The following is an 18,870-nucleotide window of genomic DNA, read 5'->3' on the forward strand; positions in this document are numbered from 1 at the left end:
AACTTGGTTCCTTGTTGGTGGCTGGGCAGAGCTGGGGGGAATTAGCAGGTATAACATGCTTGGTGAAGCAACTATGTCTGTCATTGGGGTGAACCTGGAGATTTCCGAAGACTTCAGACATTTCAAGTCACTGTTCCCTACTTATGGCCTAAAACACTGAAATAAATGTTATTTTTTCCCCACTGAAGAACTAAATATGAGTGTTGTTTTGTGTTGTCTAGAGCTTCTAAATTTCCTCCAATGACCATGTATATAACCAGATGCATCCAATTATTTAAAAGTTTATGAGTAAAAAATTGTATTAATTTAATGTTATGAGCAATGAAAATGTTTTTGGTGTTATATGAATAACTCCAAAAATTCAAAATGACGTATCTTCCTCACATTGTGGCATACAAACTAGTTCCTTCTTGATCTTTTCAACAGTGGGATATAAAACCTATATCTAACCATATTGAACCATCAACCAAATGAAACTTGAAGTAAAAATACATTTTTGTAATATTGTATTTTTACTTCTATCCATGTCATTGTAAAAATAAATAGACTTCTATTTTAAATAATGAAGATTAGATATATTATAATAAAATTACTTTATTTAGAGGTAAACATACATTGCCAAAACTTCATCAGATGACAGTTTAGAGATACAGATATACATGTATGTGGAGAATATATACTTTTAGAGAGCAAGGCAGATTCTATGATATATAGTCTATTCACCACTGACTGTATACACTTCTCAGATGCAAAATAAAGCTGATGTACCTAGTACGTCACGGTTGTTTCAAGCAGTGTGACTTTGATGTATGACTTCAGTAGCACTGCTATATAAATACACCACTGGCTGGCATTGTTTGGGGACAGGACACGTTTCTGAGACACTGGCTGAATTTTTACAAAGGTGTTCTAAAACTTGATGACTACAGATTAGTACATCTTTGCACAGTATATGTAGTAACAGGGATAAGTGGGTCTCCACTGCTAATGACTAAAGGGACAAAAAGGTTCCTCGCCCTCTGGGAACTGAGCAGACCAAGTAACCTTGACTTCCATCTCTTGTTTCTTGTCTAAATATTTAGCACATTCTACATACCTATGTGTGAAATCAAAAGGAACATAGCAAAAGGAGACTGGTGAGACTGCGTTTCTGCCAGCAAACTGTTTTCTAAACCCACAAATTCATCCAGCTCCTGAGTCTTTCTTTGGGTAGCCATCATATGTTAATGCAAGACAGCTTTGCTTGGTCATTTCTTCAAAGCTTTCTTTCAGAGCTTTAGACAATATCTACAGTCTATTGAACGCATTTTCTGTTTAGATCCTGAGGCAGGGGTGAACGGTCCTTTGGTCGTGAGCCATTTAGTCAGATGCTGCCCTGGCTTCTGTCAGGGCATTACATTGCCAGTGTGCTTTGAACCTGTCACTCCACCTCAAAACAAGAAGCCGGCTTTTTGGCAGATGAGCTCATGTTATCCGAAGGGCGGTAGGAAAGTGTGCTCATTTTTGTAGACAGGCTTGAGTGGGACTTGGCCTTTGGGGGAATATATTTCAGGAGCTGGAGGAAATACTTTTTAAATTTTTTCCCCAGGAAGCCGTAAAACAGAGGGTTCAGACAATTGTTAAAATACGCTATGCAGATGGTTATGGGCATGGCTGTGTCCACGATGTCGGCAATTTTACAGTCATGGATGACACCCAGCTGAATCAGCACATCCAGGAAAGTGAATATTTGGTGGGGAACCCAGGAAAAGAAGAAGAAAAGCACAATCGCCATGATTATCCTGAAGATGTCATCATTTCTTGGCTTGTTCTTCTGAATTTCATAAGCTTTCTTTAGGGCTTTCCAAATAAGAGTATAGCTGGTAAGAATAATAAGGAAAGGGAACAGGAAGCCCAGAATGTTCTTGGTAAGGCCCAGCCCTACGGGAAGCGTTGAATTCCGAGACTCATAATGAAAAGCGCAAACTGTGGTATTGGTGTTATTGATGACATATACATCTCGATGTATGACGGCTGGCAAACTGGCCAAGCCAGCCATCAGCCAGATGATGATGCAGGTGACTTTGGCCACGAACATTGTGCGGCGAAGGCGAGACTTCATCGGGTGGACAATGGCCAGGTAGCGGTCGATGCTGAGACACGTGAGCAGGAACACACTGGCATAGAGGTTGAAACTGACGCTGGCCGAAGCGATCTTACATAGGTGACTGCCGAAGGGCCAGCGGTATTCCATGGCAGTAAAGACAGCCCACAGTGGCAAAGTCAGCAAAAAGCATAAGTCAGCCAAGGCGAGATTTAGAAGAAAGACGCTGGCCACAGTCTTCAGCTTCATGTAAAAGTAAATGACGATCACCACCAAGCTGTTTCCAAATATTCCCACCACGAAGATGATGCTGTAGAGAGTAGGGATCATGACAAATATGTAACTGTGCCTGCCAGCCTTGGGGCAGTCATCTTGGATTCTTTTGATACCATCTTCAGTAGAAGAGTTAAGGGCCATTTTGCTTTTCTGGGTTGAGTTAGTTCTCAGACACTATTTAAAATGCACCCGACCTGGAAAACAACAAAAATCCAAAGAACATAAAAAGTTAAACGTTTTTAAGTTACAGTTGTAAATAAGCAAATTTCATTCGCAACCACAAATCTAGTGGCTCTACTTAACTCTTTGGAAAAACCATGAGATCGTATGTTCTGAAGTCACCTCATGAACTGACAAAATCTACGACGGCCCACTCTTCTAGAGCATATGCCTACCTAGTTTGTAGTATTTTATTTTTCTTACATTCTTTATAATACATGGTTTCTTCAGTCAAAAGATCAGGAACTGAGTCACACACTCTAAGAAAAGACATGACTTTCTAAACTGTCCAAAAGACTGTGAAACCACAAGAACATACTGTTGTCTCCTACTGTGAGAGTTAGTCTAAACAGGGTCTGCAGTATGGCTCAGTTGGTAAAGTTCTTGCCTTGCAAACACAAGATTTGAATGTGGACCCTCAGAACCACGCCTTTAATCCCAGTGATGGCAAGATGGGAGGGAACGACTGGTAGATCCCTGGAAGCTGGCAGGCCAACTAGTGCTGTCAAGGTAGCAAAACTCTAAGACAATGGGAGATCCTGTCTCAAAACGTGGAGGATGCTTGAGGCCTGATGCCCCTAGATTGTCCTCTCAAATCCACATATGTACCCTGCTGGCACACCGTCCCTTCACACATATGTATGCTCCACTGATGTGCACACACACGTGCAAACACACACAGACACAGAGAGAGACAGAGACAGGCAGAGAGAGAGAGACAGGCAGAGAGAGAGAGAGAGAGAGAGAGACAGAGAGAGAGAGAGAGAAAGAGAGAGAGAGAGAGAGAGGAAGAATCCAAATGGACCAGTTGGTCACCTGGATAGGAAACCATCCCTCAAAAAAACTATGTGTCCCTGAAACTTATAGTATACTATATATAATGTATATATATAATGGGGTGTGTGTGTGTGTGTATACACATATATACATATATACACATACACACATACACCATTTTATTTTATATATGTGTGTGTGTGTATATATACACATATATACATATATATACACATACACACACACACACACACATATGTTAAGGCATGCTAAGATGAGAGAAATTACTATCTCATTGAGATATGAACTTATACACCCCAGAAACCCGTCTTAGATGCAGTGATTTAGGACCCTCATTTGTAAGCTTTCTGAGTTCCAAGTTAAAACATTTTCTCATTTCTTTCCCTTTTCTGATGTTGTCCAGCATCCCAAGCCTGCTTGCCCTGACATTCTGGATGTCCTTTCTCTCTGAAGTCCCCCAGAGTGTGGACTGTCTGTAGATCTTTATAGCTGAACCTGCCTGCTTCTTTGACTCTAACTTTTAAAACCACAACTTTCTCTCTTCTAGCTAGTTCTTCCTCCCAGAAGCTTCCATGATCTCTGCCAAGCTTCTAGCTTGTCTGTCCAGTTCTTTTTTTTTCTCAAACCATAATAAAAACTGTCCTCATTTCCTTCAGAGTCCATTTTTAATCTCTCTTATATATGAGAGTAAGATTCCACAAAAAAGACCATGTATGTGTTCCCCATTTACAGTGGGACGATGTGGAAGTGTGGTTCTATTTGAGCATGTCTGCAGGTAAAAAAAATAAAATAAAATAAAATAAAAAACAAACAAAACCAGTGGAAGTAAAAACTAAATTTCAGAAAATACTGCTACTAAGTCAAAAAATGAAATTAATTTCTCAGAATAACTTAAAAGTTGTTTCCAATATGATCTAATTAATTAATCTTTAACCTCACAGGCATGACACACATCTGTACTCTAGTCATTAAACAACTTATTTCACTTCATAATCTTTACTTGGGCATAAAAATTATTAGTATCTTCCCTTACTAACAGTCAAAATAGCTGTCTTTTGGTTGTTGTTTCCGTAGATGTACGATGGGGTAGGGAGGAATTCTCAGTGTGACCAACAGGTGAGGGAGGAGCAGGTAGAGGATGCGATCTGGGAGGCTTTGCTCCAAAGCTGCAAGATTAGCATTTGGGATGATCTATTGGCAAAGAAGGAGGAGGAGCATGCTCAGCACCTCGGCTCCTACATCTGGCTGCAGCTGCTGGAGCAGGCAGAAGCCCTCCAAAGACATGCTAGAGTCCGAAGGTGACCTGTGACTCTGTAAAATAGTGAGATGCACAAGCAATGGGGTTAATCCTCCACGATAGAAAAAAGAAAAAGTCCTAGAACCCCAATCAGATACGCTGCTTTCTCCTGCCTGTTACAGGGCAAGTGGCTGCGGGAGGTCCTTGAGTATAGAAGTGGCAGTCAATGGAAGTGGGACTTCAAGATACAGCAGCGTGGCATCTCCACTCCCTTAGCCATGGTGCTGCGATGCAACTGTGACAAGCCGTCACCCCTGCGACCGTCAGTAAGCCGTCATCCACACTCCATGCCCAATAAGCATGAGTAGATAATCATTACATTTCTCCAGGAAAAAAATTCAAAGGCAGATTTTTAAGTGACCCTTTCTTAGCCTTCCCTCTGTAGGAGAGGTTACTGTCCCTGTCTGAGTCGTTAGATATCTGAGAAGTTCCAGCTTCATTATTGTTACAGTAGCCCTGATTGGGGCTCAGTGGGGCCAATTAGGGAAAGCTGTTTCTCTGGCCTTGGTGGAGCCCTAACATTCCAAGCAATCCCAAAACAAAAACCTAATGCAGTGGGCTGATCAGTCACCTGGTTAAATCAAGAAAGCAGGACCACCCGTAGGAATGCAGATCTGCTACATGCTTAAAGAGACAGGTGGAAAGTTTATCTCTTGAATGAGAAGACCTAAGTTTGTTTGTTTGTTTGTTTGTTTCCCCCAGAATTCTTGCCATCTGGGGCAGCCCAGGAGAGTCTGGAGTTCTGTTGGGTCTGTCTTTCTTTTTGAGTCCTGACTCCAACAGGCACATGTTTGCCTCTTCCTGCTCTACTGCCTTTCTTCTGGGTGCCAGCCAGAACTCAAGTAGATTTTTCCTAGTGCCCTGGGCTTCTTCACTTTTTCTCTGAAGCCCCCTCCTCGCACTTTTACTATGACGTTTCTTATCTGTCACTTATGATGACCTCCATGCTCACCCAAAAAGCATGGCTGGCTTCTTTTTCAGCCCCTATAAGTGGCCTATCTGGTGGGAATGAACATCTGTATGCTTCTCTCTTTGGCTACCCAACTACTGAAAAAAAATGAAGTTAAAGAAATTACAATTTCCCCCAGGAATTTCCTACTGTGAGAGGAAGCTTGTGCCCTGGAGAAAGACTTCCCTCACAAGAGAGACTCGAGGCTGAGATAGCAGTGGGCACAGGACCACATACTGGCATATACGTATCTCTTGTTTTCTATTAAATTCTACCCTCAGGTCAGGACCCTGAAGATGGACTCCAGAAGGGTCACTGGATCTCTTTGTCCCCATGACTACATTGAATGAATCCCTCTTTTCTGCCTTACCTTTAGTTTGGCTCCTTTATTTGGCTTATTCGCTTGTTGGGCACAAGCTGTGACCCCCTAAGTCCATTGTGAGAAACATGTGGTTTTGTTGTTTTACTTTTCTATTAAAGATGGCTAGCCCACCGAGGGCTAATATTCTCTGTTAACCTCTCTCAGCTTGAGAAACTCTTATATACTTGTCTTTTTGTCCAAGTCCTGGATGCCAGGCATTCCTGAGACTTGACTCTATCACACCCTTCCCCTTTGCTCCAATTATGAATTATCCAATTGTGTCAGATTATTAGGTCAGGCTTCCACCAGGGGGTGACACATAGTCACCTCCCTGCGAAGGATAAACACTACTCAAACTTCCCCTACCTCTGTGTGCTCGCTCACTTGGTTTGGATTGTTGAAACCTTTTTCAAAAGTAAATTGCCTTGCCAAGTTACCTTCTCTTTGTTCCTGTGTCCCTTTGTCCAACAGTAGGAATATAAGATGATTCTTTTCCAACACACTCTGACCTATGAACCTATAATAACCTCTTCCCATGTCATCTGGGAACTTTGGTTCTTTCAGTTCTCAGAACAAGAACGCAGAAGCCACTGGCTCAGGGCAGCTTTTGGTGGCCATCAAATTTCCAGGCCACTAGGTTGCAAGAAAGACTCCTTTGTCCTAAAAAGATGCCCCAACATTCCTATTTCATTTCCTTGTCCCTCTCACGCAGCCTATACACCCTGAACCCTTTCCTTCTGTCTCTAGCAGAGTCATTGGAATCCATGCACATTGTCCGCTCGGCATGTTCCATTCTCTGAGCAGCTTTCCCAATCTCTCTGCATAGCTTTGGAACGTTGGCTATAGCTCTCGACACTTTAATCATCTTGACATATTTGTTTTCCCCACTGGTCTGCCAGCTGCTTGAGGAGAGGCCTGTTCTGAATCATCTTGTTTACTACTGTAAGCCCTGCGATAATGGGGGGGGGGAGATGATAAACGGCTCTTCAATGAGAGAGCATGCTATCAGGGAACACAGAGTCCCCTCTGCAGGGTCTTACTCTAGAATTTAAAAACAAACTCAGAAGGAACCTAGAGGGCAATTTTAGAGTATGGGAGAAAAACAACCATACACACAAAAGTTAGGGACCTTGGAAGCTTCTGGGATACAGAAGCCAGAAAGATGAAGACAGAAAGCCATGTTTTGGGGGTTAGAGTCAAACAGGCAGGTGGGATCATTATGGAAACCTGCAGAGAGCTGCCCAGGTAAAGGGCATCAGAGAATAGGCAGTGCAAGCATCTTAGGATTGTCACTAGTGTCTGAAACAGGGAGCCAGAAAGAGGAAAGTGAAAAGACTTCGTGTTCAGTGCAAGACCTCAGAGTTTAGGGCTGGTTTAGCAAGGAGAGGCTGTACCCACAATGGAGGAGTTTCTGAGCTACATATCTCATTATGAGGATAATTTCTCCATTCATCTTAGAGTGTCTTCAGATGTGTTTCTTTGAGATTCTGGAAAGAACAGATTTTTCTTTTCTGGTCCAGTCTATTTGGTACTCTCTATACTTGCTTTCTTTCTCTCTCTCTCTTTCTTTCCTTCCTTTCTTCTTTCCTTCCTTCCTTCCTTCCTTCTCTCTTCCTTCCTTCTTTCCTTCATTCTGTCCTTCATTTATTTATTCATATATTTATTTCCATTCCAGCCATTGTCCCCCATCCCTGGCCTCCCCTCCCACAATTCCTCATACCATTCTTCCTCCCCCTTGCCTCTGAGAGAGTGCTCTCCCCCCCAGACCTCCCTCTTCCCTGGGGCCTCAAGTCTTTCCAGGATTAGGTGCTTCTTCTCCCACTGAGGCCAGGCCAGGCAGTCCTCTGCTATATATGTGCCAGGGGCCCTTGGACCAGCTCATGTATGTTGCCTGGTTGGTGAGTCAGTCTCTGGGAGTTCTCTGGCATCCAGATTAGTTGAGACTGCTGGTCTTCCTATGGAGTTGCTCTTCCCTTCAGCTTCTTCAGTCCTTCCCCTAATTCAACCATAGGGATCCCTGACTTCAGTACAATGGTTGGGTGTAAGTATCTGTAACTGTCTCAATTAGCTGCTGGTAGGGGTAAGGCCTCTCAGAGGACAGCCTTGCTAGTCTGTAAGCACATCATAGCATCAGTAATAGTGTCAGGCCTTGGTGCCCACCCCCACCATGAGATGGATCCTAAGTTGGGCTTGTCATTGGCCTGCCTTTCCTTCAGTCTCTTCTTTTTTGTCTGCAATTCTCTTAGACAGAAACAGTGCTTCTTGTACCTTCACTGATACCTCCTGTTTTAGGCTAAGGAATTATTTTTCTTCTAGGATTTTTTTTTTTTTTGGTTTTGATCTGGATTTCTTCTTCTTTCTCCATTTCTATTATTCTTAGATTTGCTCTGTCCATTATGTCTCAGCCTTCCTGTTTTGTGCCTGGATTTTTTCAGAATTCTCATTTTCCTTGACCAAGGCATCCATTTCTTTTACTGTGTCTTCAATGCCTGAGATTCTTTCTTCCACATCTTCATGCACACCATTGCTGAGGCTTACATATAAGAGTTTTGCATAACTTTCTCAATTTTTCATTTCCAGTTTTACCTCACTTTGGGTTTTTATTTAGCAGTTCTATTTCTACTTTCATGTCCTGAGCGGTTTTCTTCCCTTCATCCCACTACTTGTGTGCTCACAGATTTTATTAATGGATTTATCCACATCCTCTTTAAGGTCCTTGAACATTCATAGTGGCTATTTTGAAGTTCTTGTCTGGTGCTTCAGCTATACTGCATTCCTCAGGGCCAGCTGTGGTAGGGTTCCTGGCTTCTGATGTGGAGATGTTGTCTTGGGTGTTAGCAATTCTGGTTTTGGGTTTGGGGGTTTTGGGGGGTCTTTTGGGGGGACTGGTGTTCAGGCTATCGAGAGTAGGGATAATTTGGTTCCGTGGTTTCTGTTGGCCTCTCTGGGTCTTAAGGAAGTGCAATCGCTATGGATTGCCTCGTAAGAAGTGCTTCTTGAGTCCTTGCCAGGTGTGGCTGCTGGGAGTCCCAAGTAGATTGTGTCTCTTGGTATCCCAGGATGACACAAAGGAATTGGGATGAGCTAAGAGAGGAAACTGAGAGTGCCCATAGGAACGCGGAAAGGTGGGTCCACTGCAAGGTTTGGTGGAGTCTCTGGGAACACTGGCAGAGTGGGAGGACTGGTCCCTGCAAGCAGTCTGCTGCAGGGCTGGGCAGGTGACTGGGGAATTTGTGGTGGAGGTCAAGAAGGAGTGTGGGGATCACCTTACTGATTTCTAGACCAGTAGGCTACTGAGTTTCCAGGTAGACAGGGTTTCTAGCTATTGGTAGTTGACACAGAGGAGTCAGAATGGGCTAGAAGAAGGTGCTGAGATGGTCCACAGTGGAAGGAAAGAGAGAGAGAGAGAGAGGAGAGAGAGAGAGAGAGAGAGAGAGAGAGAGAGAGAGAGAGAGAGAGAGAGAGAGAGAGAGAGATCAGCAAGTGGTTTGCTACAGGGTTGGGAATGAGACTTAGGAAACTGCAGTTGGGGGCAAGAAAATGTGAATCACCTTCCTGATTCCCAGGCTGGCATGACCAGCGGGTTCCCAGGTAGAGAGTGCCACCAAGTATTGATGGCTGGCACAAAGGAATGGGAATGAGCTAGAAGGGATACTGGGAGGGCCCACAGGAAGGACACAGCTGGAACAGTCAGCGGATGGCCAGAGTCCCCAGGGAGTGAAGTCCTAGAACAGACAGATTTTTGAGGGATGTCTTCCTGTTCAGATAATTAGATAGGCCCAATTTTTATTAACTCTTAAGGGGAGAATGGTGATGCCCTTGCAGGGTCTTTTGGACAGCTTAAAAAGTCATGGGCCAGAGCTAAAACCTCCAGCCATCCTTGTATTGTAAAGAATTCAAGAAGACTTTAAAAACTAAATCTGTAAAATACGTTTGCTTACTCTGAGAGAATAGTTTTCACCCAAAAGGGATTCCCTGAATCTGCTACCTTCTTCCTTGCTCATATGCCATTTTAAATCTTCAGGACAGGCAGCTCTGCTGTCCCCTTCCTGAAGGGCATGTCAGATTTTAAGGAGGGTCCGTGGTGATACTCTTCCCTTCCTTAAAACCAGTGTGTTACAGAGACATGTAAGTTAGGACCTAAAGGGGGTTGTAAAGGAGGTGTCCGCCCTCCTCCATGACTCTAAGTCTGGCTATGCCTTACTAGCTACCTAACATGTGGGTACCTTGAGGGCGGGAGGCTGGGTCTAGGCACAGACACTGATTTCTGTTCAAGCTCCTGGAGTCAATTCACTCTGCTCCTCTCTCACCCAAGCACCCATGGTCAAACCAGACTTGTGGACAAGAAAATAAAGCAGTCAGAAAGCCTCTAGAAATGGCCTGAGGGGACAGTAGACAGAAGAAGAATTAATATGTACAACCTAGGGCTCAGCTTTGGGGGAGGTCTGTTGCTTTTTTTTTTTTTCCTCAGAAGGACTTCCTTAGGTTTTATTGACTTTTCCACTAATCTTATTATGGTTTTTGAACTTATGCCTGGATAGCAGTATAATTTCTGGATAATTCTTTACAAAAGTTAATTACGGCATAAAAATTGTTTTGGCTAGCAGTCATTCATGTCTTAACAAGGATTAATCAGTTTATCTCTTTGCTCTTGTGCTTGCACAGTGTTGCAGTATAATCCTAGCTCTCAGGAGACTGAGGCAGAGGGAGGATAAAGAGTTCAAGGCCAACCTCTGCTACATTGCTGGAGACCAGCTTGAGGCACATGAGAGTGTCTTAAAGGAAAAAAGACGCTAAAAAACAGCAGGAAGGGATTTATTTAATGCATGAAAATCTCCAGGGAGCCCTAGCTGCCAGGGCAGGGAGGAAATGGTCTTCTCCTCCCTCTTTGCTCTCTTGACCCTACTTTGACATCACACAAATCAGTTGGTTCCATTAATCCTATGTTTGGAGAGTCTAAAATTGTACTGACTCGCCTGAAACCATCAACAGCATCCCCATCGAAATGAACAGGGGATGAGTTTGCATTCTAAAGGATCAATTTCCAAGCAGATTTTTCAAATCCAACTTCTTCGCAAGTTGAGGTCAGCCTCTCCTTCAGCGCCAGTGGTTCACACTGACTGACATTAACTAAGTGAAAGGTTGTTTAGAGCAGTCAAGGGATCATCCTTGGAAACAATACTGATGCATTTCTAAGAGGCTCAACATAGCCTTGACACTACTAATAAGAAGAATACCGTACAGATGCATATGTACAATGATTGAGACCAGCCAAAGTCGGAGTGGGTAGCCCTGATCCAGTATGTCTACAGAAAACAGTACAAGTTGAAAGGGAACCCTTGAACTGGGTTTGAAAATGCTCTCACATTAGATGATTGTTCCATGCCCAAGCAGAAGTTCCATGCCCAGATACTGAAGCCTCCAAAGGAGGTCCCCCTTCACAGGGCTGAACTGACAGGATTATAAAGCCTAGATGAAGGCAAATTCCAAGACAGAGCACGCACACATGGGACAGATAACATGTCTAGAGGAGAACCCATAAAGCATGGCACAAATCAGTAGGAATTTCTCGCAAGCATTCAGAGTGCTTGAGGAAATTAAGGAAACGCACCGTTCATACAATAGAAGGTTAAGAAACAAGTACAAGACTGAGTTTAAAAAGACCCCATCTAACTTCCTCTTTGAAGATAATTTTGTTTCCCCTTCACTTGGATTTCTTGTGTGAATATTTCCCCTAGCTAGAAACATTTTTTTCCTTCAAATATTGGTGCCTATAAATTAAGTATTTAAGATCCAATCTCTGCTAAGTCATGACTGTTATGTGTAAGTGGTAACAATAGTTTGTAATTCCTTTCCCATTAGTATCAGGCTGTGGTCTGACCTCACGCAAACGACCACAAGACAAACAGTGTTTTCGGCCCTACATACCAGTTATAAGCAACTGTGGTGATGGCAGCCAAATGTGCTGTCATTATTAATTAGCCTTTGCTTTACTTAAAATAACATCAAACCCAAATGAAGATTATGAGAAGACACTCAGATACTGGTCTCAAACTCAGACAACTGTAGTTAAATGTCGCCCCCATACCTCTGTTTCTCAGAAGTTATGCAAGGTAAGAGCCTACTATTAGGAATCCCTACTTAATAACCATGGCTTTAACAACTCACTTGTGGGTATAGATGTGTGTGGTGCATGCATCTTTTGGTGAGCTTGCCACATGGGTGTGTGGGAGGGACTATAGGGTGACCCTGGGATGTTATTTTATGAGGCAGGGTCTCTGGGTGAACCCAGAACTCACCATTTTAATCCTGTTGACTGGATATCACCCTCTCCTAGTTCTGCCTGTCTCCTCCCTCCCGAGTTGAAGTGTCAGACATGTTCCCCCCTGCTCAGTGTTACACAGGATCTGGGTATTCATCCAAATTAGGTCCTTATGCTCTCACAGTACTTTGACCACTGCACCATCCCTCTAACCCCACAATTCATTTTTGATGTCTCTAAGCTCCTCCTCTTTGCCCTTTTTCCCAAACTTGACTGTTTATGTTATTATGTCTTTATTTCCAAGAGTAAAGAAAAATTGGGATGAAAGATCAAGACTAAAAATCTCCCATTGCCATGCTGGTGTTCACAGAAAATAGTCTTATCATTTTAAACATGAAGAGCCATGGGAGAGTTCCAAATGGGCGGGGGCGAGTAAGGAACATGGAGATTGACTTGAAAGGAAGTATGAATGTGCACACATCCTTCTCCAGTCCCAGACTCCTCACGACAGCACCCTATTTCACTGGGCCAGCGTTATGCAAGGAAATGGAAAGAGCCCGAGAGGAGAACCAAAAACCGTAGATCCAGTTTTATGTATCCAAGCTAGCCAATGGAACTTCATGATGATAATCATTACCAAAAACCAGAAGCAAAGAATTAAGCAGCCACGCTGTCAATGGTGTTTCATTTGCCCTTTATCAGGCATCAAAAATGGAAGCCTGAGAAACCACTGAAGTCAGATGAGGAGTTGCATATGAAATTCTGCCTGTCTTTCCCAGATTCAGAACTGGGTGAACCACCTAGCATGGCACTAGCTATCTCCTAAAATGCTTCCTCCATCAGCTCACAGGTATCTGAAATGTATATAATTTGTGTAGACTGGGTTATTCTCTTCTGTGGAACCACTGGAACTAGCTACCTATTAGAACAGGTAGGTCTGCCTTAAGAACACAGAGATTCAGGTGAGAGAGACTCTTGGTCTGTAGCCTAGGCTAGCCTCAAAATCATTATGTAGCCCAGACTGTCTCAGCCTCCCTCCTCAGAACTTGGATTACAGATATGATTTACTTCTCATAGGTTCAGGAGTTGTGATTTTCGACTAATGTGTCACTCTTTTTTTTTCCCAATTTGGAAAGAGACAATACCGTTTGTGATTGATGATGCTAAGGTGGCAAACGTGCTAGTCTGACATACAATGCCTCTGGCAACAGAACATGGGAGGCTATGAGGCCCTAGCAGGCCTGTCCATCCTGTGGCTTGTGGGCTGTGTGAAGATAGCTATGAATGTAATCAAGTACAAAACTGTAAAGTAAGTGAAAGCATGAGATTATTCTAAGAAATCGATCATACAGTTCTTAAGAAAGAACATCTTTATGTAGTAATATGAAGGCAAACAGTTAGGCATGCCTACCTCATGACTTTTCTTGGTGTTCTTAAATTTATGCTATTGTGTAAATAGTTAATCACTTTCACTACAAGTAAATTGCAACAGAGAGATTGGGGTGCACGGTACTAGAAACAAAATAAACTAAAGCAAGAACAAGGGGTTGACTTGGGAGCAAGAAACTGGGAGACTGTTAAAACTGTGCGTGGATCGGGCAATGTTGCCAGCCTTGATAATTCCCCTTGAATAATTTTAAAATGCAAATACTAGTCCATTGACTGTAGTTAAAACAATAATGTGTAGCTCATTCTATCTGACGTCATTTGCCGCTCCACTGTCTTTCAACACTAGGGTCCTTGCATTTTCTAATAAATAGTCTTTGACAAGAGGCACAGGAGCTGGGATAAACGGTAAAGCACTCTGCCACTCAAAAACTAAAATGAGCTGTTGCTGGCGGTGACTTTGGCTTCCTGTGCTTCATTTGCAATTAATGAGTAACCAGATGTCACACGTCAACTTGAAATTAAAATACATTCCCAGGATTCATGTACAGTCTGAACAGGAGTCAAAAGGGAATGCTTTCCAAGAGCAAGACATGCGTCAATGCACCATTTTGCCTTCTGGTGGTTCCTTCCTCTTCTAAATGTGAATAAAAGTCCTCTCGCTTGATTTGTGAAGGAGAAAGAGGCTGTCTGTCTAGAAGTGCTGTGTCAGGGAGGTGGCAGGTGACACACAGTGCACCAAGGTGTTCAATGTCACCCCACAATCATCGCTGTCTCCATTTACCCTACCACTGTGTTTTCCCCCTTTCTCAGCCCTGCATCCAACTAGTGATTTCAGCTTAAATTACCCACCAACAAAGCTGCTCAACTCAATCTCTCTTAGTGTCCATGCTGCCCAGACTCCACACTAGCCACGAGCTTATGGGCTTACCCTGTCTCCATGAAGTGGTGAGAGGCCCCCTTGCTCTTCCAGATAGCCCAGTACCATGCACTGAATTCCAGCTTCCAATCCCAAAACAACTATGCTTATGGGGGAGCTTGGCAGAAGAAATAGAACAGCACAATTTCAGATTCTTCTTGAGTCGGAAGAAACTGGTAAGCTGATTTGATAGAAACAGCTAAAACTTTCTAGTTTTTAAATTTTTTTAATTTATATTTTCAGGGACATGCCTGCCACAGAATACATGTGAAGCCAGAGAACATCTTACAGGAAATTTCTTCTCTCTTCCCACCATGTGGGCCCCAAGGACACAATTTAGGTAACCAGGCTTGGTGGCAAATGTCATTCCCCAACGAATCACTTCACCAGCCCCACTTCTTAATTTTTACAAAGTCTTTTTTTGCTTGTCTGTATGATTTAGTTTCTTCTCAGGGATCAGTTCCAGCTGAGTGTCCCAGCTATTTGGGATCGTTTGTTTATTTTTCTCCTCCCCAGTTAATTTTGATGCTTATCTCCTATACACTGGGTGAAACTTAGACATCAAATCAAGAGAGTGAAAGTGAATTGCAATGTCCAAGCCTCCTCTTTGAACAGTGTGGACACAGAACTTAGTCTGCACGGAGAGCCTGCCAAACATTTACGTTTACTTCTGGAACACTGAGTACTCACTGGATGCTAAGGAAGCATCCTTTGACCTCCCAGTCCTTTGAACTTAAATGAAGGAAGACGTAGCTGCTGTGAGAAGATTACAGTGTTAATGGGACATGGCAAGTCAATCTCGTCAGCTGCATAAGTAGCACAAAGCTACATGTGTGTAGCGTCCAATTAAGCTTATTTCATATACAGTGACTTGCTTGAGTCTGCACTTCTGGAATGGTATCTGACTCATAGAAAGGACTTAGATTGTGGCTAACCAGACTGACATTTATTGATTATGACTGGTGACTATTTACTATATGCCGAGTACTGTGTTACCTGCTTAAATCTCTACAAGAGTTGGCTGAGAGGAAGCACAAACGTTTTTACTTTTTTCAGATAAGGAAACAGAGAGCATCCATATGCTGTTGACTCTCTAACCAGTATGTCCAGCTCCGAAGTGCTGTTTACAGTTTTTGATAAAGTCCTATGTTTATGCCACAGTCCAGTGCTTGTTAATCAGGGTCACTGTATCCTTTAAGGATACACTATATGAACATTTTCCTTTTTTAAAACAGTGGGAGGAAAGCTACTAGGGTCTAGCGCATTGAGACCACTGAGAGTGCTAATTAATTTACAATGCAAAGGATGGGCCTCAGTACACAACTATTTGTGCCAGACGTCAACTATGCTGCAACTGTGAGTGCTGGTCTACTTCTTTTCTCCTTCTTCCCCTTCCCTTCACTTTCCCTCCCTTTCTGTCCTTTCCTTTGGTTTCATTTCCTTTTCTTTTCATTACTTCTTGTCTTTAAATTTGATAATTTAAAGCTTTTACCTTTAAAGCAATAAGTTAATTATATGCTGTCTTTATATACTCATAGATTTTTACAAAAAGACACAATTTTGTTGAGTAATCCTTCAAAAGACTAAGCTGGTGTTGGGTGCAAGTTGGCACTGAACTGGGACTTACCTAAACACCTAATCATGAGATCATTCTAGAACATAATCTTTCTAAGTATTTTCTAGGCCTCAAGGATTTTGCACAAGTACATTGGAAGAAGTAGTCAAGGAGTCAATGACAACTGAAGCCAGTCCAAGTGGCCACCAGTTCTCCACTAAAGGCCACAAGCCACCTGCTCTGGAAATCTAAGTCTGCCCTCTGGTGGCATCACATCCATAGACACTAGGTGGACTTGAGGGCCAATGGGTACACTATGCAGCCTTTAGGGTCTAAAAAGAATTGGCAAATATTTGCATATAAATTCAGCTTTGCATTCATTCTAAGTTCTTCTCTGTGGGACAGCACATTAACTAGAAAAGCATGGAGGCACTCAAAAGAATAAAGCAACTAGAGAAGTCCAGGAGAGAGGATGGTCACAGCTAGGGGGCGATTATACTGACAAATGACGTTATATAGAGACTGCACAGCAAGAGTGTGGCCACTTAGCTTGATTTCCTGTCACTTGCATCCTGTACGAGTTGCTTTTCTAACCCATCAGGACATAGAGTTCTCACAGCTAAGGAATATTTCTGAGGGGAAAAAGCCTCTCTGAATACCAGTTATCAATAGATTTCTGTAAACAAGATTCTGTGGCCTCATTTCAATCATTCATTGCCCTCAAACATTTCCTTCAAGCTTCTTATAGACTAGTTTAAGAAGAAAAACACCAAGTTTGAAAGAACAGTTACATCAAAGGAAGTTTTACCCCTACCCTACTCTATTAAGAATTCTGTTCTCTCTATATGGAAACACCAAGAAGTACCTAGCACAGATGTCTCTTCTGTATGCTGAAGCTGAATAGGTAACATGTGAGGAATTTGAGGTCAGGATATGCAAATCCAGGACGTGGGAGATAAACACCATCATTTGTGAAGTCATTTTATTTGGGAAAATATCAAAACATCCTTTCTTGGGCAATCGGGGTAAAACAAAAATGAGGGCCCATAAATGATAGGAAAAAATAGCCAATCAGATAGATGTTCTGGGAATTAGGAATAAAAAAAGTATAGTGATTGTTGCTGACTGAAAGAGCATCATAATTCAAGAGGTGGAAGTGTGTGTTAACTGTAGGTTTAGCAAGAATGAAACAGCAGAATGAGTGAGCATACTGGCCAAGACTTAGGGGTCGGGGGTCAGGGGTAAAACAGAAATGGAGGTAAATAGACTAGATCAAATAAAACCAAGGCTGGAATGGAAAACCAATCTATAGACTAAGCTCCGACATGTAGAAGTATTGATTTGGTTGATGGTTAGAGTCTACTAACTAGAAACAAACCAACCTAAAAGCTTTTGGCAGGGTTAAACTTCCCACTACATCTCTGAGTAACCATGTAATTGGGCAATTGACTCATTCTCTCTGAGTTTCAGTAGCCTCATGTTTTAAATGAAATTAAATTCCACTGTATACTCTTAACATGAAAGTTAAATCAAATGAAGGGGGAAATGTTGTAATATTACCTACTCAACAAATTCTATCCAATTTTGTAAAGATATATTTATTTTATTTTATGCTTCTCAGTGTTACACCTCTGAGTGTGTCTGTGCACCATGTGAATGTCTGTTGCCTGCAATTGGCAGAAGAGGTCATCAGAGCCCTTGGATCTGGAGTTACAGACAACTGTGAGCCACCATACTGGTGCTGGGAACCAAATCCAGGTCTTCTGCAGGGGCAACAAGTGCTTTTTGACTACTGAGCCATCTCTCCAGCCACTGTCAAATATCTATTGTTACTATCACACACACACACACACACACACACACACGTGTGTTGTGTTTGTATGTATATTTATTGCAATGACACACCATTATATCATTTCCAAATATATTCCTCTGTCCTTACACCTATTAAATTACTCAATGATATTTTACATTTCAAGTTAATTTCATCACATTCTTACATATAAGTCAAGAAACTGAAATGATGCTAGAAACTTTTTAAATCTAATCTTATGTGATTGTATAATATTACTAACCCAATAAAGCCAAGTTAAAGACTCAATTACAAAAATAAAATAACAGTGAACATTTGAAGTGCAAGTGTTTGCAAGTTAAATTGAGGGAACAAAGCCATCTTACTAAACAGCATATACACTTTTGGTTGGCACATTATACCTGGACTAATTAAATGACAAAATGCCCTTTAAGGTCTGCACAGGTTCAAGTCTGACCCAGTCCCAGTGCTGAGATAGGGAGGTGGACTTGATCTTACACCACTAACCAAGAAGCTACCTGCATAGTTTGTACCTACTTCCAAAGAAAAAAATCTATTCTTGCCTATGGAGTCTCACTGGATACATTAACCATACTTCAATGTGGACCCCCATGCCCAGGAGTAGTGGCCAAAACAATACAAGCTCAATGGTGATTTTGTACATTTTTTTGTCTCGTATTGCTTTGTTTGGACTTTTTTATTTGTTTGTTTGTTTGTATCGTTTTATTGATCTCTGTATATTTTGTTTTTTTGATTTTGTATTTTTATGGTTCTTTGTTTTCTTATTTTTGTTTGTTGGTTTGTTGGGTTTTATTGAGAGAGAGAGGGAGAGAGGGAGAGAGGGAGAGAGGGAGAGAGGGAGAGAGGGAGAGAGGGAGAGCGAGAGAGCGAGAGAGCGAGAGAGCGAGAGAGAGAGAGAGAGAGAGAGAGAGAGAGAGAGAGAGAGAGAGAG

General features: G+C 42.3%; 1 protein-coding gene across 2 annotated transcripts in view; it reads right to left on the reverse strand.

Moving 5' to 3' along the window:
- Positions 1-574: 574 nt before the first annotated feature.
- LOC114627774 (type-1A angiotensin II receptor) overlaps positions 575-18,870 on the reverse strand; it is a 44,918-nt gene continuing 26,622 nt past the window's right edge. For both annotated transcript variants that reach the window (XM_028775682.1, XM_028775683.1), the window contains one exon: positions 575-2,553. In XM_028775682.1, coding sequence (XP_028631515.1) covers positions 1,421-2,500 — 1,080 coding nt within the window. In that variant the 5' untranslated portion in view covers positions 2,501-2,553 and the 3' untranslated portion in view covers positions 575-1,420. The remainder of the gene's footprint in view (positions 2,554-18,870) is intronic.

This window comes from Grammomys surdaster, unplaced genomic scaffold (genome assembly GCF_004785775.1).
Source record: "Grammomys surdaster isolate TR1022 unplaced genomic scaffold, NIH_TR_1.0 258, whole genome shotgun sequence".
In the NCBI taxonomy this organism is placed as follows: Eukaryota; Metazoa; Chordata; class Mammalia; order Rodentia; family Muridae; genus Grammomys; species Grammomys surdaster.